The following is a 27,925-nucleotide window of genomic DNA, read 5'->3' as shown; positions in this document are numbered from 1 at the left end:
TTATTGTTCGTTTCTGTGTGTGTTGCATTTTAACGTTGAGTCGTTTGTGTTTTCTCTTATTTTTGAGATATTGAGATCAGACGTGGCACGGTACTTGTCTATCCCTAATTCATGTATTTGGTTTTCATGTTATATTTGTTATTCTCGTGGTGTTTTGTCTGATGCTTGGTCCGTTTCTGTGTGTGTTACGTTTCGGTGTTATGTCGTTGTTCTCTTATATTTAATGCGTTTCCCTCGGTTTTAGTTTGTTACCCCGATTTTGTTTTTTGTCCCTGGATTTATGAGTTTTGAACAGCGGTATACTACTGTTGCCTTTATTTGGCATTACTAAATTCATCGTGGTTAATAATATATTTATCTAGATTTCACTGATTTCCATTAGGTGGGACCAGTTAGCAGGAGTAATATTAACGGAATTTAACTTATATACAACGGGATAACATCTTTTTACATGAGTGTAGTAAATTCTTCCTGGTTAATAATATATTTATCTAGATATTATCGTTTTCTATAAGTTGGGGCAAGTTGGCAGGAGTAATATTAAGGGATATAACACATTTCACAAGTGGGGCGATTTGGTTATCCAGGTTGGGGCCGTTTTTTTTTTAAAGTGGGGCGAGTTAGTGAAAAAGTGGGGCTTTTTGCTAATGGGGCGATTTGTCATGGATTCCCTTCAAATATATTCTAATGTGGTTTTTGGCTTCTTCGTGCATAAACAAGCTCATTGCCATTGTTGAATTAATTGTTTTCTTTAAAATAGTCGACAAAATTGCTCTTACAAAATTTCCATTTGGGAGCCTCGAGCTCGATGGGGGACATACTCTGAAAATACTGACAGTTGGCAGGTATGGTCATCAAAAAAGTTGATGTGTTACTATGTACATTTACCATTATGTTACTTGATGTTCTTGCTATACACACAGTACAGAGACTAGTCAATCTTTGTGAACTTCTTTTTATGGGAGTCATAGAATATGCGTATACAATCAATAATTAAAAATAGTCTATTTATATTGAAAAGGAAAAGTTCTTATATGTCTAAAGAAGAGGGATGAAAGACACATAAGGGACAGTCAAACTCATAAATTTAAAGCAAACTGACAAGGCCATGGCTAAAAATGCATTTCATGGCGAGGCACAGAAAATATACTGTAAACAGTAGACTATAGATATAGGTGAACTAGGTACAAAAGAACTCTAAATCTTAAATTCTACAAACCACCTCTGTTCTATGGAAGATAATGATATAACTGGACTAGAAATACACACAACCTGTAATTAACTGCCTTTACAGCGCTTTCGCGCTTTGATTTAAGGTACTGTTTCGGATTTTCGCTCCTTCTCCGACTTAGTTTGTTGCATTAGTATATTTGATTAATTATGTCCCTTGACTGGAAAAAACGCGGATTTTGTTAATGAATTTGTAAGTAATTCTATTATATAATTATTGGTTGAAATTATTGTATTTTATGTAATATTCAGAGAATCTTCGACTTCTTATTCTTCCAATAGAGTTGGATTTTTTGAGTGTATAATAAATCAAGAGTTATTACACTGAAATGTCAGAATTTGGGTAAATCATGATCACCATGTCACAATTAGTGGCGTTGTCCGTTACCATTTACTAGCCTATAGATATATTGGGAGAATCCTTACAATTTTGGAGATATAAATATAGAGTAACTGTCCTGTTTTTTAAGTGTTCCTTGCAGTATTGTATAATTTTGACCATACTGTACATGACATGTCAGGGGTGTGGAAATATTTGTTGTGAGCACTTGTCCCTGGGCAAGTAAAACTGAAAATTTTACTTGTCCGGACAAAAATTTACTTGCCCTGATGATCCCAATAAATATTGAAGTATTTCTTGTTAGCTAATATATGATTCTTACTAGCTTGGCACTATTGTGCATCACAAACGAATGAAATCCATTTGTTTATATGTGTAAATTTAAAAAATTAGGAAAGTAGGAAATGGGTTAACATCAGTGGGACAGAAACCTAACAGGAAACCAACCAATGAAATGACATGTAAAGGACAATTTTGCAGCAGTTTTGGAATAAAAATTGTAGCCAGTAGGTACATAATATACTAAATTTGAGGACAGTGATTCTAGCTTCCGTTTCTTTTTATGCCCCACCTACGATAGTAGAGGGGCATTATGTTTTCTGGTCTGTGCGTCCGTCCGTCCGTCCGTCCCGCTTCAGGTTAAAGTTTTTGGTCAAGGTAGTTTTTGATGAAGTTGAAGTCCAATCGACTTCAAACTTAGTACACATGTTCCCTATGATATGATCTTTCTAATTTTAATGCCAAATTAGAGTTTTTACCCCAATTTCACGGTCCACTGAACATGGAAAATGATAGTTCGAGTGGGGCATTCGTGTACTGAGGACACATTCTTGTTTTTTTAAATACTTTGTGTCCTCCGTTTGCTGTAATTGCATTTAAGGTTTTCTACTCGACTCATGATTCTTTTTGTCTTGCTTGCCCAGCTTTTTATTAAGTATTTGTCAATCTGAACCTCGATACAAAATTTAAAGAAATGACACAACCGGTAAATGATGGATAAAATTTAATCGACGATCCAGGGTCAATGGACAAAGCCAATGCAATGTTACGCGACTCTGGTTCGCATACTTATTTTTATTTATTTTGGTAAATTAATCGATCTATTTCCAGTAACATGTAATATTTATCGTCATGAACATTGATGTTTTTACTTGCTGAAGATTGGTTTCTTTTACATAAATTAAACATCTTTATACGTTTTGAAATTAATTTTATGTTTTTGTTGGATTTGAACTTTGTCTTGTACTTGTTGTATATTTTTTTACTTGTCCACAGGCAACCAAGACAAAAATAATTACTTGTCCGGTTGTTCAAATGTACGAGTCGGGCATAGCATTTCCACACCCCTGCATGTATTGCCAAAAGTATATGATAATTTGATGACATACATGTGCTAATCATACTCTACAGTATTATTTAAATTGTGTAACCATATCCATGTAAAATTTTAGTAATTTGAATTTGACATTTGTTCACGCATACATGAGTACTTGAATTGAGCAAATACAATCAGTTAACTTTCACTACGAGCACCCATGAGATCTTAAATTGAGCAAATATGATCACTTACATGTATGAGTAAAATTTGAGCTAGATCTACTCAATTGAGTTAGATATATCAATATTGAGACTAATCTAAATGGTTAATTTGAGCACACATGAGGCTATTTATACTAATGAGAGCGATATTGGGATTTTGTATGAGCAAACTTAGCAAATCTTTATTGAGACAAACCTACATGTATGAGCGCTATGCGGTGCACATGACTGCAAGAGATATTTTAAAAGTTTTCCGGAACCCCAGATTAAAAGTTGAACTGCAACATTGCAAAGGGTTAGTGTATTATTTTATTTTATCAAAATGTTAAATGTTTAAAATGTTTAATGTTTTTTGTTTCTTTATTATTCTGTGGAAATTTAAATCTGAAGAATCTTTCTGCGAGTTTGCATGAATAATTCCATGTTTTAATTTGTACCATAAGCCCAAGTCACACATAAGTTAACAGGGATTTAAAATGTCCACGATTAAAACCACATGTACATGTATATTGTAGATAATTTAAACAAAATGTTCAGCAACATTTAAAGGAACCTATCTATTTTTAATTCCCAAACATAATTGTTATTACTTAAGCAACCTTGTTAACAGTTTAGATTTCTATCAAATCGGATGAGAATCCAGGAGTTTTAAAGGGGGAGGGGTCTAGCTCCCTCCTCCCCCAAAAAATCTGCATCAGCAATTTTAAACCCTCTTACGCTATATATTCATGTAGCTGTACAGTGGGGCCTATGGGACTACAATCTACATTGTAAGTAGACATCTGAATCACCGAAAATCAACCTATATTTTCATGTATAATTTGATAATTAAATTTTAACACATTTATACATTTCTTTTAATTTGTTCTTGACAATTTTTTGTTCATTTAAAAATATAGGGACAACAGAGTTGATGTATGTGGGTTCGATTCCCACCCTAGGCATTCATTTATATTGGCTGGTGCAAAGCGGGCAGTTTAGCTTAGTGGCCCCACACTGACTCTGTTGTTCATATGTCACTTAAAAAAATCAGGCAGCCTCCTTCAGGTCTTGCCATCTTTATTTTTCTTTTTGTAAATCATACACAACAAAACCATTGAATAATTGTGAAAATTATACCAGAGATAACTATGGTAAAACTTTAATTGTTTTTGGCATAATTAACCTTGGCTGCCATCCAAGATCCAAAAAGTTTTTATATTGATGAATTATATATATCAGATTTGGATTCTTTTGGTCACAAAACATTTTGGATGGTAGGTGGCGGCCAAATCTTTATTCCTAAAGGCTTAATTTCGGGTCTGAAAATTGCCCAAAATCATATTTTGACAAAATTTGGAACATAAAATGTATTTTTATGAAAAGAACTGATTTATTAAGCATTAAGACTTTTGAAATAGACCCAATTACGAAACAAATTGTGAACTTTTTGGAGCTTTATGTTAAAGTTTATATTTTAGGCCATTTTGGGCAATATTAAAGTGAAACTTGTCCTTTGAATCAGTGGTTTCACAATTACCATACTAAATACTAAGTATCTGTTAGAAGATAGCTCTTTCACAGTACATTGTTAAACTTAAAGATAAATATATACCAACAATGACCAATATTAATGATGGAATGAGATTATACAATGTATATAAACTGTTTTATATTGTTACATGTACAGTACATACATAAATGAAAATTAACACCAAACTGTTGTCATTATTCATAAAAAAGAAACGAAAAGGGAGGTATGATTGGTATTCAGACACCAGCTCTATACAAAATGATGAAAAAGAAATAAAGCTTACCATACAACACTTTTACAATCAGAAAAAAACTATACATACATCAGTAAGAAATAGCCATGAAATGACAAATGTTAAACAATATATACAAGAAAACTAATGGCCACATCAATGTACAAACGCAAAATCAAGATATACACCAGTAACACCAAAAAATTACAAGCCCTGTTTTACATGCTTCTTACTAAGGACCGACACATTCATATGGTAGTTGTGTTCTATATGTATGGTGCAAAATTTTCTCATTGCTTAAAACCAGTGGTATCCAAAGTATTAAATCCAGAACAAAGTAAAAAAAGACTAACAGTTGAAAAACTATCCAGATGTTGTGAAATGCAATTAACAAAAATACCATCATTAGCGAAAGGCTATCTACATATAATACATTGTAATATTTACAATGAACCATTTAATAATTAGAAAACAGAACCTACAATGTACATGTATAGCTGCTGATTTTTTTTTTTTTTTTTTTTTTTAAATATAATGGATAAATGATTGACTGTGTTGCAATAAAACCAAGATAACTCAGTGAAGCTATTTATGAACATTTAAAAAGTTTTTGTTGACTGCAACAAAAATCTAGAATAAGGGATCATAGTAATATTGCTGTGTTAACATCCACTTAATTAGCGATTGATCCAAAAGCTAAATGTTCAGAAAGTAGAAGACCTGGATACTACATTTGTACATGAACAAACATTGTTAATAAATGTCATTTGTAGAGCAGGATCTGCTTACCCATCCAGAGCACCTGAGATCACCCCCAAGTTTTTGTGGGGTTCGTGTTGCTCAGTCTTTAGTTTTCTATGTTGTTTCTAGTGTACTTTTATTTGTCTGCATGTCTTTTTAGCTCACCTGTCCCGAAGGGACAAGTGAGCTTATGCCATCACTTGGCGTCCGTCGTCGTCCATCGTCTGTCGTCCGTCGTCGTCTGTCGTTGTAAACTATTTCAAGAATCTTCTCCTCTGAAACTACTGGGCCAAATACTTTCAAACTTTAACTGAATGTTTCTTAGGGTATCTTATTTATAAATTGTATCCGAAGTTTTGATCTATCAACAAACATGGTCGCCATTGCTAAAAATAGAACATAGGGGTCAAATGCAGTTTTTGGCTTATAACTCAAAAACCAAAGCATTTAGAGCAAATCTGACATGGGGTTATATTGTTTATCAGGTCAAGATCTATCTGCCCTGAAATTTTCAGATGAATCAGACAACCCGTTGTTGGGTTGCTGCCCCTGAATTGGTAATTTTAAGGAAATTTTGCTGTTTTTGGTTATTATCTTGAATATTATTATAGATAGAGATAAACTGTAAACAGGAATAATGTTCAGCAAAGTAAGATTTACAAATAAGTCAACATGACGGAAATGGTCGGTTGACCCCTTTAGGAGTTATAGCCCTTTATAGTCAATTTTTAACCATTTTTCGTAAATCTTAGTAATCTTTTACAAAAAGCTTCTCCTCTGAAACTACTGGGCCAAATACTTCCAAACTTTAATTGAATGTTCCTTAGGGTATCTAGTTTGTAAATGTATCCGAAGTTATGATCTATCAACAAACATGGTCGCCATTGCTAAAAATAGAACATAGGGGTCAAATGCAGATTTTGGCTTATAACTCAAAAACCAAAGCATTTAGAGCAAATCTGACAGGGGTAATATTGTTTATCAGGTCAAGATCTATCTGCCCTGAAATTTTCAGATGAATCAGACAACCTGTTGTTGGGTTGCTGCCCCTGAATTGGTAATTTTAAGGAAATTTTGCTGTTTTTGGTTATTATCTTGAATATTATTATAGATAGAGATAAACTGTAAACAGGAATAATGTTCAGCAAAGTAAGATTTACAAATAAGTCAACATGACGGAAATGGTCAGTTGACCCCTTTAGGAGTTATTGCCCTTTATAGTCAATTTTTAACCATTTTTCGTAAATCTTAGTAATCTTTTACAAAAATCTTCTCCTCTGAAACTACTGGGCCAAATACTTCCAAACTTTAACTGAATGTTCCTTAGGGTATCTAGTTTGTAAATTGTATCAGAAGTTGTGATCTATCAACAAACATGGTCGCCATTGCTAAAAATAGAACATAGGGGTCAAATGCAGTTTTTGGCTTATAACTCAAAAACCAAAGCATTTAGAGCAAATCTGACATGGGATAATATTGTTTATCAGGTCAAGATCTATCTGCCCTGAAATTTTCAGATGAATCAGACAACCTGTTGTTGGGTTACTGCCCCTGAATTGGTAATTTTAAAGAAATTTTGCTGTTTTTGGTTATTATCTTGAATATTATTATAGATAGAGATAAACTGTAAACAGCAATAATGTTCAGCAAAGTAAGATTTACAAATAAGTCAACATGACGGAAATGGTCAGTTGACCCCTTTAGGAGTTATAGCCCTTTATAGTCAATTTTTAACCATTTTTCGTAAATCTTAGTAATCTTTTACAAAAATCTTCTCCTCTGAAACTACAGGGCCAAATACTTCCAAACTTTAACTGAATGTTCCTTAGGGTATCTAGTTTGTAAATTGTATCTGAAGTTATGATCTATCAACAAACATGGTCGCCATTGCTAAAAATAGAACATAGGGGTCAAATGCAGTTTTTGGCTTATAACTCACAAACCAAAGCATTTAGAGCAAATCTGACGTTGGGTAATATTGTTTATCAGGTCAAGATCTATCTGCCCTGAAATTTTCAGATGAATCAGACAACCTGTTGTTGGGTTGCTGCCCCTGAATTGATAATTTTAAGGAAATTTTGCTGTTTTTGGTTATTATCTTGAATATTATTATAGATAGAGATAAACTGTAAACAGGAATAATGTTCAGCAAAGTAAGATTTACAAATAAGTCAACATGACGGAAATGGTCAGTTGACCCCTTTAGGAGTTATTGCCCTTTATAGTCAATTTTTAACCATTTTTCGTAAATCTTAGTAATCTTTTACAAAAATCTTCTCCTCTGAAACTACTGGGCCAAATACTTCCAAACTTTAACTGAATGTTCCTTAGGGTATCTAGTTTGTAAATTGTATCAGAAGTTGTGATCTATCAACAAACATGGTCGCCATTGCTAAAAATAGAACATAGGGGTCAAATGCAGTTTTTGGCTTATAACTCAAAAACCAAAGCATTTAGAGCAAATCTGACATGGGATAATATTGTTTATCAGGTCAAGATCTATCTGCCCTGAAATTTTCAGATGAATCAGACAACCTGTTGTTGGGTTACTGCCCCTGAATTGGTAATTTTAAAGAAATTTTGCTGTTTTTGGTTATTATCTTGAATATTATTATAGATAGAGATAAACTGTAAACAGCAATAATGTTCAGCAAAGTAAGATTTACAAATAAGTCAACATGACGGAAATGGTCAGTTGACCCCTTTAGGAGTTATAGCCCTTTATAGTCAATTTTTAACCATTTTTCGTAAATCTTAGTAATCTTTTACAAAAATCTTCTCCTCTGAAACTACTGGGCCAAATACTTCCAAACTTTAACTGAATGTTCCTTAGGGTATCTAGTTTGTAAATTGTATCTGAAGTTATGATCTATCAACAAACATGGTCGCCATTGCTAAAAATAGAACATAGGGGTCAAATGCAGTTTTTGGCTTATAACTCACAAACCAAAGCATTTAGAGCAAATCTGACGTTGGGTAATATTGTTTATCAGGTCAAGATCTATCTGCCCTGAAATTTTCAGATGAATCAGACAACCTGTTGTTGGGTTGCTGCCCCTGAATTGATAATTTTAAGGAAATTTTGCTGTTTTTGTTTATTATCTTGAATATAATTATAGATAGAAATAAACTGTAAACAGCAATAATGTTCAGCAAAGTAAGATCTTCAATTAAGTCAATTTGACCAAAATTGTCAATTGACCCCTTAAGGAGTTATTGCCCTTTAAAGACTTTTTTCACAATTTGTTCATCATGTTGACTTACTTTAAAAAATCTTCTCCTTTGAAACTGCTGTATCAATTTCAGCCAAACTTAGGCTAAATGAGTTTCAGAGTATCTAGTATAAATTTTATATTTTATTTCCTTGTATGTCAAGAAACATAGCTCCTATGGCTAAAATAGAACATAGGAGAAAACGATTATTTTTTTTTGGCTTTTGAAGAAAATAGGACGATCCAAAAAACATTTAAATAAATTGAAAAGCCAAAATAACCATTGATGAGAGATTTAACCAAAAGAATTAAGGTGAGCGATTCAGGCTCTTGAGAGCCTCTTGTTTAGTTTTAGTCATGGAATTGTAAGTTTATTTTCGATTTATGAGTCTGCTGTTCATCTGGTATCTTTAGCTCCAATATTACAATTTATCTGTTTTAATATGATTGTCTTGAACCTCTTTATCATAGTTCAGTGAGTGACTATATAGCTACTCGAAGAATTGTTTGCTATGTTGATTCTCTATTATAAGTTATATGCTAACTATTTTTGTATGTGTGCAACTATATGGTCATAATGCCAGTCTAACAGTTCTCATTTGACCACATAATCATTGATAATTCACTAAGTTAAGTTTCCTAGTTCAAGTCAGAATCTCAGATATGATATATATATATATATATATATATATATATATATATATATATATATATATATATATATATATATATATATATATATATATATATATATATAGCAAATTATAATATTTGTACTATATTGTAAGGTGAACATATCTGTCCGGCAGGTATAATATAAACACCTGTCTGTGTCATTTATCAATAATTCAACATAACTTGAGGTCCTCTGATGTTCAGTACTTCAGTACTTTGATTTTTCAATTATTGATACCGAGTTCTGTGATACAATGAGGAAAACATTTAAGCTCAGCAGTCATTTTGTTTATGATTGGATACCATCATATCGGAATAACTAGGGTGCACCAGTAAAACAAAAAGTCCACTCAACCAGTGAATATATTTCAATGGTACATAAGGGTGCATTTTGCTCAGGCATTTCGGCACATGATTCTTATCTATATGAGGATTAGTTCTTAGTTTCAAACAACACAAACAAAGGACTGTACCAATTATTGTCATTTGAACTAAAGGTGTTCTGGGCTCTTTATATCGAATACAGGAGAGGTGGCTTTATGTTTGAACTTTGCTTGTAGACAAATCTTGTTTATTTGTAGTTATTGTTTTGTTTTGACGTATTTAATTATTTGATAACTTTTAATTCCGACGTTAACCTTCAGATTTAAGTAGCTTATGTGCAATATTGTTTACAAACATATTTGTTTAAATTATTGAACTTTTAATATAAATCTAATCGACAATTCAAATTACCGAAATACTCTTTAATTGGTGATTCATATCGCTTTTATAGTCACACATACCAAATAAAGTGATAAAACTACTAACAGTTTTAATATATGTTGCTAAAACAAAAAAGACAAATTGACAAGTCATTCAAAAATTTATTACAGGTAAAATACATTTTATTAAATAAATATCATTATCATAAGATATGAAACGCATCAACTTAAAATCATGGTTGAACAGATATCTCAGTTTTGAGAGTTAAAAAGCAAGATAAGACAAAATATACTAAAGTTTTATGAACGCAATGAACCATTTATGTATTTCTGTTTTACTTGGCGAAACCTGTCCTCCGAACAGATAACAGTTCTTGAAAAGAAAAAAAAATATAGTCCCATTTAAGTCTATGCCTTGTATATAAAAATAAGAAGATGTGGTATGATGGCCAACTAATGACACAAAAATTAAAAACTATAGGTCGCCAGACGGCCTTCAAAAATGAGCAAAGTACATATACTGCGTAGTCAGCTATAAAATGCTCAGAAAGGCAAAAGTAAAACAATTCGAACAACCTATTGGCCTAATTATATATGTACAAAATAATGAACGAAAAACAATTATGTTACATAGCAACAAACGACAACCACTGAATAACAGGCTCCAGACTTGGCACAGGCACATATAAAAAGTGGCGGGGCTATACTGACAAATCAGTTGAACGAAAATTAACTCATCAGAAGAATAAAGATATAAAATGCATCAAAGAAAACACAAAAACGCACACTGGACATTTATAACCTTGCATTGGTCGTCCAGAACATGCATAGAATATTTGCCACTGGACGCAATCTTCGCTTTAAACTTAGTTAGTTCTCTGGTGTTGTTGATGGTGTAATTTATTTTTTTGCTTTATAAAAATTATCTCTATATTCGTAATTTGCAAAAGTCAGCTGTTTTTATCTATTCATATCAGAGGCGAACATCATGATAAATATATACAATGTTCATTCTAGTATATATACATTCTACATAAAAAAAAAACAGATATCCGATCTATTATTCTTAGCCATATTGGACTCTCAAAACTAAAATAATATTCAAGTTCTATCCGTTTATAAATAAAATAAGAAATATGATAGTAAAAAAAAATGCAGAAAAATGAAAGTTTAAGAAGTTTAAGAATATTATTGTATATAACATGTATATGCATTACGAGCAAAAGTTTACCAACTATTACCAGACGAAGCACTACTGCGCGTCGTCAGATTTCCCATGTCCCGATTTAGATATTTGTCAATTGCATTCATTCCAAGACGACACACCTCTATTGGTGGACGAACAAGTGGATTACCTTCCAGCAACGAGGAAATATATCTCCAGTCCCAGTCAATATTCCTCAGCTGACCAAAGTTTTTAGGCAGAGATTGCAACATATTGTTCCCAAGCCACAAACAACGTAACTCGGTCATTTGACAGATACTGTCGGGAAGTGTTCGTAAGCGGTTAAAGCACAGAAGCAATGTGTGAAGATTCTTCATGTTAGAAATCTGATGAGGAAGTTCTTCAAGCAAATTGTCACACATATCTAGAAATTCTAAATTTTCAAGATCACAAAGTTCGAGGGGAAAGTCTTCAAATTCGTTGTTAGACAAATGTAGACTTTTAAGATTTGTTAGATTTTTAAATCCATTTGGTAAGCTAGACAAATGGTTATTACTCAGAGCAAGTCTCTCCAAACTAACCAATAATGTTACTTCTGTTGCCAATGTTTGCATTTCATTGGTATCCAGAATAAGCACTTTCAGGTTGATCAATTTTCCAATTGCCGGAGGAAGTTTTGGAAGTTTAAAATCAAGACATGCCTCTCGCTCCGGACTCAGTTCCAAAACTTCTAATTCCAAAATACTAAATATAGATCTGGGCAACTCGTTTAGATCTCTTCCTCTTATTTTTAATTTTTTCAGTCCGTAATAAATTGGATCCTCTGTTTCTATAAGCCTTCTGAGGGATCTTGCATCACTGAGATTACGTGGTGTACAAATATAAGCCATGTTCAAGACTGATTAAAAAATAATTGTTCCTTTAATATACGTTTTTCCTCTCCATACCAACTCCAATCAATATAAATTCTACAAAACAAGAATTTTAAGATAATAATTTGAATTTATTTTATTGAATTTGATTAAATATTAACGCCCCATTGTGAAATATTTGTATTTTAACTAAGACATGCTTTAAAATCAATATCATTATTTACCTCCTGTAATTTGAGCTGCTTTCTACCTGCCTTCCTACACCTGTATCAAGCTTCCCAGGTGTATAAAGCTTACTTTAAACTTCCCTCATTCCTACGTAGACATGTTACGTTTTAAATCCGTTCTAACCATTAACTTTTATAAACGTATCAATTCTTTTGTTAATTCTTTTCATAAAACCGAATGTTTACGTTGACCGATGAATTAAACGGGGTTGAAATTTGTAATGTAAAATCGTGCTTTAAATTGCTTTGATCTTATGTTGCAATTGGTTTCAATATTAGTAGGGACTAAAACTATATCCATAAAATAAGTTTTGATATTTGTTTTCCAACGAAAAAGTACATATATCAAAAGTCCTTAAATAGTAAAAATATTTAAATTATTCTTCATTCAGGATAAGAAAAAGAAAACAACAATAAAATAACAATAACAAATTGTTAAACACTATGAATTGTCAATTCCACCTGCACATAGAATACTAATAGATTGAAGCCATTCTTTGACTTACAATGCACATATAAAAATTACGATTATCAATAATGAAATATATGGGTTGTCTTGTTTATGAATATACTAGGTAAAGCGTTTTAGGTTAGCGATGCTTTAGTTTTAAGCTTACTAGAACGCACCCGCGAAATCGCGGGCATATACAGCTTAAGAACTGTTGTAGGATGATGTTTTGTAAAAGATATTATGGATGGAGAATTCATAAAAGGTATCAAAAGCCCTCTCCCTTTTTCCAAAGTCCGATATTTGTTTCCTTTCTGTTAAATTCAATTATTTTCGTGTTTCTGGCCTCAGACCACAATCATTCTTCTCCTTCAACTTCGTACTTTATTTGGCCTTTTTAACTTTTTTAGATTCGAGCGTTACTGACGAGTCTTTTGTAGACGAAACGCGCGTCTGGCGTATGTACATAATCTAGTCCTGGTATCTATGATGAGTTTATTTACTACAATGCTTCTTTTGGTAAAAGTCAAATCAAATTAAAAATTTGCACCGTTTCAAACATGAAATATATGTAACTGCTTATATAAAGACCATTATTAATAAAATATGCTTCTAGGACAATCCATCAGTGCCTTTTCTTCTGAGAGCCTTATTAACATACCAATGGTAGGATATGAATCATGTATAAATGACAAAGACCGACTTAGGCTAATTTGAGGGGTGGTCGGAGGGGTCCTGATCTCGAAATCCCGAGCTTAAAATCATGAAATCCCGAGATGCAGAATTTAAAGAAATTCATATCCCGAAATCCCGAAATCGAAAAATATATTCCCAGATTGCGTAAGGATCAATCCCCAAATCCCGAGCTTAAAAACACCCGATCCCGACGCCCCGAAAAAAGGTCCTGCCTCCCTCTTATCTCTACCTTACTTTCATTTTTGCCAAATCACTATTTTCCCTTTCAACAATAAATTTTTATGCCCCATTTATGTCTGTGCATCCGTTCGGTCGTCCGTCCGTCCGTCCGTATGTCCTGCTTCAGCTTAAAGTTTTTGGTCGAGGTAGTTTTAGATGAAGTTGAGCATGTTTTACTTATTAATATTTATGCAAGTGGTATGACCCCTTAAATAGTAAACATTTCAAAGAAAACAATAGACAGAATGAGGGACTTTCTATACTAACATAAGAATGGATGACAAATGCGACTATGTATGTTACCTATAGGACACAGAGGCATGATGATTGATTTATTGTGGAAGGAAGAGAAACGACACACAAAATGAGGTCTTCTCGTTTAATAGTATAGATTTCACTTCTAATCCACTACTGCTGATACTAGAAAATTAAATGCAATTATACCACATACTTTACTGCTGTTTTACCATGCAGCAACCAGCATACACTCCTATATATTTATCATATAAAAATCGATATCATTCCAATCTGTCTAGTACAAAAATCTTCAAGTACCAAAATTTAAGTCCATTCTGGCCGTGTTTTTTTTCTTCTTCGGGAATATCCAATAGAGTCAAAATGTACAAAAAAAATAATGCACTTTTATCAAAATTTCAGATTTAAATTTTGACATTGATCCTTCGGAGTGGGAGAGAAATAAAAATAAAAATATCTTCACGATTTCATCGTGTATTGTAGTTAGCCTTTCTCTATAGCGAAACAATTGGACTAAGTTTTGTTATCATGCTCTCTTAATGGGGAGAATACACTCTCTACAATCCATATGCTGTTAATCGTCGTTATCGTAAAAAAACTTAAATGGTCAAACGGTACGACCGAACTCTATCCGACATTGACACAGTGCCAAAGAATGCTAACCTGTTTGTTCAATACACCACAATATTGAATGTTTATTTTCATAGTGATCAGTTGTAATAAAAATATATGTACATTACATATATTCGTTATTTAAAATCAAAACCTTTCGACAAAAAATAATTGTTTAAACTTAAATGTCGATATCAAAACTGACATCCTGGTTTGACGTAGGCAAGAAAACATTTAATCAACTTATTATATAGTAAAACTTTAGTACATATACACAACTATATAAACTAAGATGTACTTTTATTTACGGTGCGAAAAGGAAGCCAGTAAAATGACCGTTTTGATATTAATGATACATTTAATGGTAACTTAATGATAATTCATATTGCTTATTCTATAAAAATGGACACAATTTTATAAAGGAATTAGGTATATTTGTACTTCAAAACTGCAGATTATATACCTTAAAATCTCACTTGTCGCACATGTGTAGCTTAACCAACTAGACAACCGTCAATATTATATAACCATTTTGATGCATTGTGGTTTTGTTTATTTTAGCTTAGTAGAATAACGATACGACCATTACAATGGTGTCTAACTAAGAAAAGTATACTATTCATAAAGCGACAGCTACAGGATTTTACTATTATTTATCTGTAAAATTCTTAGACTCGTGCTTAATATGAATATATACATTTGATATAAGAGAGACTAATAAGTATTACGCCGTCCCTGTGAGAGTAATGGCGAAATATTATATTTAAACCCATACTTTTTATCCTTTTTTTGAAAAAAAGCACAGTAAAATCTTCATTTTGGCAAAGTATAAGAAAATTCGATCATTTTTTTTCTATACCCCTGAACTGAGACTACTATAACACACTATAAATCGGTAGTGACCAATCTCTGTGTTATAGTAGTCTCAGGCCTGAACTGTAACTGTCAATGCTTTCAAAACCAGAAACTGTAGCAGGTGCTCTGAAAGTATGTTGCAAAACAGACTTTCCAAATATTTCTGTTATCTTAAATAGCATAGCTACCATGGGGGTGACGAGTTGCGAATGTGAGCGATCCAACAGTGAGTTATCACTTTTAAAAACCAACCTGAGAACAACTATGGGACAATCGCGTTTAAACGGACTTGTGTTGATGCATGTGCACTACAGTTTGGAACTAAACATAAAACAAATTATAGATAACTTTGCAAGGAAACACCCGCGACGCATGATGTTGAATGACCTGATAAACGACTCTTTGTTAAATTAGTAAATTTTGAACAATTTTACGTAGAACTGTTTTTACCGATTCGGAACATTTATGTGAACTTTTTTTACAGCTTGCCTAATTCAGATGACAGTTGTATGTTGTGCTATTTTAGATTGCAAGATATTGTATAGAGTCTTAAATAAAAATCAGTTTTACATGTCTTTAAATTCCTTTACCTAGGAATATGTGCATTGCATGGTGTTGTCCAAATTCATGATCTTCCATAATGTCGAAGGTTTTTTTTTAACCTTTTTCATACCATTCAATATTCATTTGGGACCACCCCAATATTTTTCTGGATTCGCCACTGACTGAATTGTAAAGTACAGATAATACGTTTAACACACTATCAACAAAGACCTAAAATAAGTGATATTCATGAGCAAAGATTAAAAATTTATTTGTAAAGAATATAAGGGCACAAATGTCATCAAACAACCAAAAAGACATTAACATTAGAATATCGTAAAAATAAGCGTTAAACAAACTTATCAAACAAGTAAGATCTTTCAAATCAAAAGAAGCAAACAGCTGACTGAACAAATATTTGGTTTGCACTTCCATTTTTTATACTGTTTGTATCATGCTTATAATCTGTTTGTCGTTCGTGGCGGTTAAGGTTTTGAAATTTGTATTTTCTGAATAAATTTTTGTCACCACTACTTTGTATAGTCTTACTATACTAATATTTGGTGTCACTAACAAACTATGACTTAAATTTAAAAAAGAAAGAATATACCTTGTGGTCAATTAAATTCCATGACAAAAAAAGTTCCAGAAGCATAGACAAACAACAGCTCACAAAACAGTACATATAGAAAAGTTATGATATCGAGCAGCGCAAAATATTGCGTGAAAAAGTCTAATCGATTTTAATAAAAGTCTACAGCGGAGATATTTCTGTTTTATCACATTGTTACTGTTAAATTATTCTTTATAGTCAATGCTGTATCTTGTAACAGGATATCGGAGACATTCATGATGTTTCATTTTGAATAAAAAAACTACATACAAATCAATGAAATTTTAATTTTAGTTTCATTAGTGTTGCCATTGACACACGTACAGAGAATTCGATTAATTGGATGAATGAATTTTCTCATTGATTTTATTATATGATATATATTTCAAAAATGAATTTGTAAAATTTGATATTGCCTTTTAGGTTGCCTGTCCAAAAGCGTTAATTGGAAAGAATACACAGTAACCTTTACATTTTCGTTTTTAAAATGTTATGCAAGTTGGTATTTTTGCATATCAAAATGCTGTCAATCTTTGTGCTCAAGTTGATGGAGGGAGGGCACTGAGCTGCTAAAGAATATTGTCCAAGATTGATCTGACGATCTTCAGAGGTCAATCGTAAAAAAAACAGACAATCTGGACTATTCTGAGAGCATGTAACTTTAAAAAGTATATATATATTAGCATTGAAATAACAACGAAATCTTCCCTGACTTTTGACCGTGGCATTTTTAAAATTTGCTTCTAAAGTGGAAAATCTAATTATAACCTTTGAAGAAACTGACAAATATAACTCAGTGTATGGCACGTTCTCTGCATTGAAGCGAAAGGGATTATAAATTTAAAAGATTTGTTGATTGTTGAATACATTTAAACGTCCAGTGGCAGTTATTTGATGCCGCATATTCATAACAAAACGTTTCATTATATGTAAACTCTGCAAGGTTGGACGATATGGATAAAGGATGGGGAATGTGGACTGTAAAAAACAAAGTTATGTTGGATAGGGGACATTTTGCCTTTCAGAATATAACCTAGGAATCTCTGAACGAGTTGTTGCAAGGGTTCTTTTAAGTGTGACTCTCTCTACGGGAGGGATCTGACCAAAGGTACCTGATACTTCATGTACAGTAAAACGGACGTCCCACTTGGCAAGATTTTTTCCCAAGTCTGAAGTTGACCAAGGTGGCCATGTTTCTATACCCGAATTACCCCTGTGGTTAAATTCAGAAGCCGGCGTTCTAGTTAATATAGTGAGGCTTGAATCAACATGAAAATAAAGTTATCATTTCTCTCTCATTCTTGCAAATGGTTTGAACAGCATGCTGTATGAGCTTTATGTAAAATTAGTTAAACCGAATGTTGCTATGGGAATCACGTACTGGTCTTAAATTATTTGTCTATTGGGTGTTGGCCTATACGTATGTGTAAAAGAGAGACATGCAGAAGTTTCTTAGGGGAAAAGCAAACTCATATATGTCGATGACAAACTTTCAACGCCGTGGCAGAAAACGAAAATAAAACGACCAAAAGACAAACAAAAAATATATAAAACACATCATAAAAAACTTAAAACTAAGCAACACGAACCCCATCAACAAAACGGATATAACATATATGAAGGATCGACAAGACTGTGTTAAACACATTTAATTGGTGAATGCCGAAAGATGTATGAATATGTTCTTTGGCTTTCATTTTGTTTTATAAATATGCAGAAAAGATTTACAATTCGTAATATATTAATATATGAATAATGAAAATAAGACAATATATGCGTTCCACGTGTATATAAATAAGCTTATAGTTAAGCACTATTTTTTGGGGGTAAATCTTCGATTATAATTAAGAAATAATTAATTTCGACCATTTTTTTTAAGAACGGTGTCCTTTACAGTAATTCAGAGAATACACAAAATATTATACTTTCATAAAAAACAAAGAAGGAAACATTTTTCTAGATAAACGAACAAGGCAGGGAAAATTCATATTTCTTACAGACTATGCTGAATTTTCAGATCATATCTAATTGTTTCAATCATTTTCTTCTTCAATAGTATTTCTTTTATCATACTTGTTCAAATATGGAGTAACCAAAAAAAAGAAATAAAAAAGTAGCAACAAACCTGTCAATTGTAAATATTACAACCAATATTTCATTAAATAGTCTGCCTTCAAATGTCGTTCCTCGATTCAATGTATATAATAAAACCAATATTTCAAATTAATAATTCACTGATGCGTTAAGCACTTATCAAACTCGATAACTAGTGATTTTTGTTGTCATAGAATGGAGACATATTAATACAATGTAAATATCGAACTGAAGCGACTGGGGTTGGTTGCTTCATAAACACATAAAAGAAGCAGCAGTAAAATAAATTCCCGTAAACAACAATTGGGAATTCTATAAATGCGGAACAGATATATGAATAAACATCTCTGAACACTTCACGAATAACATCTACTCAACTTATATTTGATTCCCAGAGGGAGAAATATAGATTCCTACACTGCAACAAGTGTATTACGATATTTCTCCACTCGAGACAGTTAAATTTTATTATTTAAAGCGCGAGGCTTGCCGAGCTCTTTAAATAACTAAAATTTAACTGTCGAGAGTGGAGAAATATCGTAATACACGAGTTTTAGTGTCGGAATCTGTTTCTCTATTGATTATTAACCTTCTTTTTCAAAGATTTTCAGAAACTTGTATTTTTTATATGCGACGTCATCAGGCATTGCCGCCTTTTTTCATGGCGTCACAATAGCACCGTGTAGCATCGTACAGCGGATATAGGTACTAAGCAAGCGGGCATGATCGATTTTGAACTGACACGGTAACGAAAATCTTTGTTTTGTTTTATCATCATTCAGTGTACATTTCTCAACATCTGAAATTCTTGCTCCAAAATGATTTTCGCATCGATTTTTTCCTATTTATGAGACAACTTTTATATTCTTATAAGAACAATTAACTTGTAAATGCGCAAATAGTTGTGAATGTCAACACCAACTTTCAATTTCGATACAATTGTTGAGACATTTACATGTTTTACCTCAAAGAAAGCTAATACAGGGCAAAAGTAATAGTTACTAATCATAAACTTACCTGTGATTACTCATTCCTTGAATCTTTTTTGGGTAATAAACGAGTATGAACATTTGTTTTTGTGTACGGTGTACAGCAACTTAACTATGCACCGTACAAAAGGCTTTATGTGGTCACCTAAACACCGTACACAACGCTTCTTTTCGGAATAAAATCTCGAAAAAAACATATGCATGAAAGATTTCAATGCCAATTATTAATACAACTATACTTATTACACACTCACAGTGGCCTTCTATCAGAAAAAGAGTTACAATGAATATAGAATTATATCGGATGAGACGAGTGCCAACTTCTTTGACAAGTATTTGCACATGTTTTTAGTAATCGTTCTTGTTTTGGGGGAAATAATGAGACATCTGTAATCATCAACCTACGACCAAATCATTTCTTAAAACAACAATTATGTTTAAATTGAGGTACACATTGATATTATGTGAACAAAACACAGGTTTTCGTCATCGTGTGAGGTCAAAATCGATCACGCCCGCTTGGTATAGTACCTATATCCGCTGTACTGATGATACACGGTGAATAGGAAAATTCAGAAGAAAACAAAACATTTAGACGTCATAATCAAATTTCGACATCATTTGCCGAGAACAGATTTTTCACTAGTGAGGAGAAATATTTTTCTCAAACCGGTCAGGAAATGTGAAAATAGCACAAAAATTAGAGAAACAAAACCGTACACCCCGTTTCTTTCTTACCTGATGGATACTACTGACAACGAATTTCAAAGTACTAGTTGTTGCCCAAAAAATAAATATGTAACACTAACTTACTTCTACATTATCAAGTACAATATCTGTAACGTTAAAGATCCTTTCAGCATTTCTTGCTAATTTCGACGCATTTCCATACATAAATGGACCAAAATGCAGCCGTTGATAATTTGTCAGTATTGTCTTATTGTATACTATATGACTACTATCTTACCTTCTAATCGCCCAATACTTTCATAGAAAATGCATACTCTTTCATGAACTATATCAAGCTGTCATATCAATGTATTAGTATTAAATGAACAAATACATTAATTAAATAGCTTTATAGAAAACTGCGTGTGTAGATGATATTAAATGAAAGGAGTGTTTGATATTGGCTCATATACAATTTATTATTCATTTTGTAAGTGTGACACTTGATCTCTTATTAGTTTACAAATTGACAAATATTGCGTAATATATACTAAAATTCAATGTAAACCTTTAAATACGAAATGAAACCACTAATGACAATCTTGATACTATACTTATATTCAAAACCAAGGTTAAAATAAGAGTTAAAAAAGTAGAAAATTCAAATCAAACGGTAGAAGTAAGAACGAGCTAGTTCTAGCTATTTACCCCATGTGTTCTTTAATTCCCGTCCCTGTCTTGGTTCAAGAACTTTCAATGCTGCTAAACTTCATATCAGTATGACATTAATTTACGGTTTCAAAAGATTAAATGATTTTACTAATATGAAAGCAGCACTTTGCAGAATTTAGAATATAACACGCAAAGTGTTCTAGTATTCAATATTACAAAACAATTTGACAGACTGTGTACAGATAAAATAATGTGTTAGTTTCAGTACATAGTATCAATGCGTCGATCAAACTGCTTGCTGAGACTATAACTATAAGTCCTTATACGATATCATCCGAACAGTAGCCTCATATCATGTACTGTTCACAAACAGTTAGCTTAATGCAAAAAGTTATGATAAAAGAGATGATTTTTCATTTCCTATCGTTAATTATCCATTTTAAGATGGTGACGTTCCCTTGTCAACATCTTACGGTGTTCATATATCTCAACTTGTACGATTCACTAGTGTCTGTAACAATGTTTAAGATTTTAACTAGAGAAATTTATGTATTACTGGAAAATTATTACACCAGGGTTTTGAATATTACAAACTAGTCATAACATTTACTAAATTTTATCATCGGTACAAGAAACATCATTCGTAAATGTAACTCAAAATGCAGACTTCTTATATATACGTTCAGGTATTTCACATCCAATCTTTTATGGTAATATTCTTTACAAAGCACAAAAATGTCAGTATTCACCTCAGAAGCTAACAAAACCGTTAAACAGATTTATTAAGAAGGGATATAGTTACGATACTGTTTTCAGGTCATTAAAGATTGCATCTTTGGCTTTAATATTGATTCACTTATAGGGTCTTTGCATCGAAATTAAACATATTTATTTAAAAAAAAACAGTTCTTGGCATGACACGGGTTATGTTGTTCTCATATACTTTATGATGGTATAATACTAAACCCCTAACGGGAGGGATTGTGCCTGATATTCATATGATGAAGACATAATCTTTCAATCAGTTTAGTTGAAGTCGGGAGCTGGCATGTCAGTAACTACTAGTTATTTATGTATTATTGTCATTTTGTTTATTTTCTTTTTGTTACCTCTTCTGACATCTGACTCGGACTTCTCTTGAACTGAATTCAACTGTGCGTATGGTTATGCGTTTACTTTTCTACATTGGCAAGATGTATAAAGGTTGGGGGGGGGGGGGAGATCTCAAAAAACATGTTTAACCCCGCCGCATTTTTGCACCTGTCCACCTCTGGCCTTTGTTAGTCTTGTATGATTTTTAATCTAGTTTCTTGTGTATAATTTGGAGTTAAGCATGATGTTCATTATCACTGAACTAGTATATATATTTGTTTAGGGGCCAACTGAAGGACGCCTCAGGGCGCGAGAGTTTCTCGCTGCATTGAAAACCTATTCTATTGGTGACCTTCTGTCGTTGTCTGTTCTTAGTCGGGTTGTTGTCTCTTTGACACATTCTCCATTTCCAATCTCAATTTTAGATTTGCCGCCTGTCATTGTTCAAACCCCTTTCCATCTAAGAGGTTAGGTATCTGTCTCATATACATATGCTTCACACCTCCTTTTATTCGTTTTGCAAATTCCTACAGAACTGAAAATTCTGTTGTAAAGACACCAATTCCAACTATTTCATTTTACTAACTAAAATTATAAATCCTGGTTCGTTCAAAGAAATACTTACCAATGATAATTGCACTGCAAGGACAGGGGACACACTTGCGATGCAACCTATTGAATAAAATGTGGAATGCATCTATCTAAAATAACTGAACATAGTATAATATTTTGTGACAGCGACTTTTATTTTATAATGTGAAATTGAAATGTTGTCAGTGTAGTGAAACTAAAGAGAGTTGTACTGGATGTATACCGTACACAGTGGCATCAGGTTGCCTGCTGTATGTATACAATCATGCTCTATGCACGTACGAAAACACTTTCGCAACTCATTGTCCATGTGTTCTTGTTGCACAACACAATGTTTGAAATATCTAATATACCATCCTTTTTCCATTGGCAGTCTAAATTTCTTTTCCTTCACGTCGGTCCACCAAATTTATAGAACTAACATTTTGGATTTTATAGTGAACTTGTCCTGAATAAATATATGTGCAGGCTGTTGCATAGGCGCTTTGGACATGGAACCTTCTTTTCATTCATTCTTTCATTTTTTAGGACTGTATATTTTTTTCATTCAAATGTTCTTTGTGCATGTATTAATTTCAATTTATTTACCATTCTCTTGTTTGTTCTTTGTTCTTAACTACAGATCTCACTATAGCTGTAACCGGGAGCTGTAATGTATTAGCGCTGCCCTTTTATTCATATTTTACACATTTTAGTAACAGAAAATCGATATACGTACAGCTTCTTGCCTCCGAGACTTTTAATTCGCAGTATTTTCTTTCATCCAACAAGATGGTTATCAACTCAAAGTCTTATACATAGATATAAGAAGATGTAGTATGATCTAGTATGAGTGCTAATGAGACAAATCTCCATCCAAGTCACAATTTGTAAAAAGTGAACCATTATAGGTCAAAGGAGCATTTGGCTCACACCAAACAGCAAGCTATAAAGGGCCCCAGAAATGACTAGTGTAAAACCATTTATTCAAGATTTCATGCAAATACATGCAGAACCTGATTTCGACATTTACTCAAGTTCCGTCATCAGAATGAACTGTATGGTTAAATGGAAAAGCAATATTTCAAATGTACCGAAGGTAAGCCACGAATTGGTCAAAAATAAGGAAAATATGAGTTTTAAAAATCTTCAAAAAATATTAAAAAAAAAACCAAAAAGATACGGTCAATAAACGATCGTGTAGATCAACTTACAGTACAAACAGTCTTATTGTGTTGTTGGATCGCTTTTCCATTTTTAGTTTTTGTTTATCATATTGAACTTTTAAAGTACATTTAAAACTATTGTACTCTTTCTCATGAAAACCATTATTTATATGTGTTGCTCGGTATCAAAAGAGGATAAATAAGGCATTTCAAAGAATGATCAGTCATCTAATATTTACTAACCGTTTGTAAATACAATAAACCTATAATATCAAAATGCATTTCAAATGAGTAAACAATTCTTTATGAAACCAATGATGATTTTCCGAACACAAAGAGAATATACATTACAATATTTGAAATATCTATGCTATAGGGACTCGGTTAATTTTACTTTCCGTATTTTTAACCAAGGTTTACTAAATTATAACTGATTACACAGATGTGTACGTTCAATATGTGGTACTATAAATTATAATAAAAAAAATCCCAATATTACGGCGTACATTGATAATAAATAAAAAAAGAAGGCATATGATGGTTAAATAAATTGTATCCACTATTATATCCGATATTAAAAAAAAGAAGAGTATAGTTTTTACAGTAAGTTTCATTACAAATGTCTTCAATATAAAAACGGAAGATAATTAGAATTATGATTTAAAGATATACGAGATATAAAAAAAAATGAGATTTTGTTTTGTTTCATAAATGAAAGTGAAATAGTAAAATAATAATTCATTTTTAGAAGACAGTCTGGTTCAATTTGGTAAAATAAGGTAAGAAAGATCGCTGATGAATCATTCACTTGCTAGTGAATAATTTGACCTCAGTGAATCCGTATTCATGTGAACTTCAATAAACACTTCAGCTAGAGATGGGTTACGCATGAATTAGGCGTGTTAAGTTAAAGAAATGAATATCACTGACATTGAAAGTAAAACAAGGGTAATCCATTTAATTGACTGATTCGATCAATAAAAACTCATTCTTATACAGGTAAAAACGATGATTAACATATATTTTAAAACTATGAAATGAAATCAAACAGGGCCTAAAAAAACCAATTGCGGTCCGCTATAGAACCTTTTGTGACCCCACAGTTTAAGTGTCTTTTACAAGTACATAGTGAGCAGTGGTCGTTACAGACAAACGTTCACATAATCTGTCCCAGTCAATGGGATAATTTAGGTCGTCAATCAATGACCACAGCCACACTGTTTTGAATATGATTCTATATTTATATGTATGTTTATATCGGGTTATATGACTGTCGGCAGTCTTCGGAGTTAATAACGTCTAGACTAAAATACACACGAAATGTTGATACATATTATCGAGCCTATGCATTTTAAATTGTTTATTTTAAACTTTTTTATAAATTAGATATTCGTTTTAGTATGTTATAAATCAAATATCAATTTATGTCAAATCGGTTAACGTGAATTTGACAGCTGGAAATTGGATTTCTTTCACGGTGCTTGCATCACACAGGGTTGGTTAAAATTTGTGGGTTTACTATCCATACAAACCCCTGTGCCTTATTCAAACACCGTCAAAGAAACCCAATTATTGATGATGCAATGTTGTGTCTACATTTATCAAACTAAATACCTTAAGGTCTATACGTTAATGCTAATAAAACTACAGAATCAGGAAGCATTTCCATTTTCTGGCTTCATGCAATGAAGTAATGAATTAATCAAAATGACTACATTCAAGTGTAATGTACCAGTTGTTTATTCTTGTCAAGCTGCAGTTGTAGTATTGATCTGTTGCTTTTTTTTATATTTTGTTATTGAAATTCCTTGTATCTTACATCCATTAGATAGCATTATAAATTGGCAAACATAAAGCATTGATCAAGCTTATGTGATTAATTTCATGAAGTTTGTCTGACTTAGAAGGTAACAAACAATGAAAGATAATTTTGAAATACACAGACAAATACCTTTATGTAAAATAAATCAGTCAATGTTTTCAAATCTGAATTTCTACAATCAATGATTCATGATACGGCCATTCTACGGCTTATGATACAGATATCAGTTTGAAAGGACGACATGCAGAACTAAAGGAATTATTCATCATATTTTTGTGTGAAAATTTCGAAATTTTGTAATAAAGTACTATTTGTAAGCTATTTTTGCGATATTACTTGTCTATAGCAACGGATATAACATCGTAATTAGATAACTTTGAGCTCCCCATAGGGTTTGCGGTAAATTCAAACTGTGAAACTATAAAACTGTTGTGTTTCTTGCATGCATAAATGATACGGAGAAATAATCATTAATTGCGATAAAACATATATAAGTTATTACTTTTAGTTTATTCGCAGGAACATGTCTCTGAAAACAAGTGTTAAATTACTAGTATGGTATATAGGTTTTTTTTAAATATAAGTGCCTGTGTTTTAGAATAGAAAAGTAACTGAGCTGATAAATCTATAAATACTATCCATCAATATATTATGTACCAGGATTTGAGACTTGATCAAAAGTTATTTTAATAAAACGAAACCTTCTATACTAGTATATAGTCTAGATACCAATTAAATGCATTAAACCACAAAACTTACTGGGTCATGTTTTAGCGTTCTATGTGATTTTTCTGATACAAATGAGGAATAGACTGTGACCAACATGGCATGGATAGTGTGCCTCCTAAACAGTTTGGGGAATACAATCAAGTTTTGAGGTATTGCACGTGAGCAAATAGTGTGGATTTATTATTAAATAAAGTGATGATGAACTTGGTGGTGAAATAATCTTTGGGGGAAAACTGTCGAAAGATTGAATTATAGTAGTAGTTGAAAGATAATTTTGCTTTTGGCCTCTTTCGCTTGATCTAAATAACACTCCAAAGTCAGTACAAAGCATTTTCTTTGGAATTAGGAATATTCGATATGTTGTAAAATAATTCATGCAAAATTGTCACAATGTAGCCCAAACGTTTAAATTTCTATCAGTACAATAAAAAGTAGGATAAAACCCAAACATTCAACAGCTAGGTGATACATAACGAAAATATATAGATCTATGAATCTATAATATTTTATGCAAATTTCATCTCTAGTAAAGTCCTTCAAATTTTATTACATCTTCAGGATTTAAATTGATGTATACAGTTTTACAATGTTCAATCGAATTCAAGGCAAAAATCACACTAATTTGATAAGCCATTTTAATTTCTCTAAAAACACTAAAACATATCTCATAGAAATGCAGAACAAAAAAACTGAATTGGATGAGGCTAAAGACGTGCTTTTTATCTTATCCGGTTGATGATGGTCTGGTCGAAACACAAACATAGATAATTTATATTTCAGATAATCTTCTGAATATGAAACTGGAAATCTAGGGAATATTGAAACCAAATTGAAATATTTCCCATATTAAATTTAGATTTCAAGATAATATAGAATGCTAAATACTAGTGTACATATTTATACGGTTTCGGTTGTGACATTTGACTTTTAACGAAAAAGAAGGGTGTGGTCTATTTATTCACGAAACAAATATCCAGATCATATAATTACATTAGATGTACGTTTCATTATGATACTTTATTCTGAAATTGAAAACCCCTTATATGAGCTCAGGGAAACTTACGGTCTTCATCTGAGACTACTATAACACATGTGCTATAGTAGTCTCAGTTCATAGACATATCCAAAAACTGGCTGCTAGCGTAGTGGCTGCTAGCGAGTGGCTGCTAGCTTGAGCCTGGTCAGTCTTCATGTAGAATATATTAGCACGATAAATCAACTTTCGTTGAGGTCTGTATTTATATTAAGCCTATACTCAAAATTAATTAATCAACATATTTGTTTCGTCGTCACTAATATAGCAATAATATTCCAAATAGCATGAATTAAAAAGAAAACAAAAGTAATTGATACATGCATATATTGCTACTTATTTTCTGTTATATAATCTAATGTCCTAAACTGGATCCCTGCTGTTGTTCAGTGGACCGG

The 27,925-nt window shown here is 32.3% G+C and overlaps 1 protein-coding gene across 4 annotated transcripts; it reads right to left on the bottom strand.

The window, feature by feature from the left end:
• Positions 1–10,328: 10,328 nt before the first annotated feature.
• LOC143051773 (uncharacterized) lies at positions 10,329–20,876 on the bottom strand. 4 transcript variants are annotated; one of them, XM_076224708.1, is made up of 2 exons: positions 20,742–20,876; positions 10,329–12,319 (listed from the first exon to the last, which is right to left on the bottom strand). In XM_076224708.1, the coding sequence occupies exon 2, from the start codon at positions 12,239–12,241 to the stop codon at positions 11,414–11,416; it is 828 nt and encodes a 275-aa protein (XP_076080823.1). In that variant the 5' UTR covers positions 12,242–12,319; positions 20,742–20,876; the 3' UTR covers positions 10,329–11,413. The 4 variants fall into 4 exon arrangements, with proteins under 4 accessions (XP_076080823.1, XP_076080830.1, XP_076080836.1 ...); XM_076224715.1 differs by lacking the exon at positions 20,742–20,876 and adding an exon at positions 20,588–20,724; XM_076224721.1 differs by lacking the exon at positions 20,742–20,876 and adding an exon at positions 18,817–18,910.
• Positions 20,877–27,925: the final 7,049 nt, after the last annotated feature.

This window comes from Mytilus galloprovincialis, chromosome 1 (genome assembly GCF_965363235.1).
Source record: "Mytilus galloprovincialis chromosome 1, xbMytGall1.hap1.1, whole genome shotgun sequence".
NCBI lineage: Eukaryota > Metazoa > Mollusca > Bivalvia > Mytilida > Mytilidae > Mytilus > Mytilus galloprovincialis.
This window is presented reverse-complemented; position numbering and strand designations above follow the sequence as displayed.

Bases quoted from the DNA above. Each gene is read 5' to 3' on its own strand.
- LOC143051773 (XM_076224708.1), bottom strand. From the start codon at position 12,241: ATGGCTTATATTTGTACACCACGTAATCTCAGTGATGCAAGATCCCTC.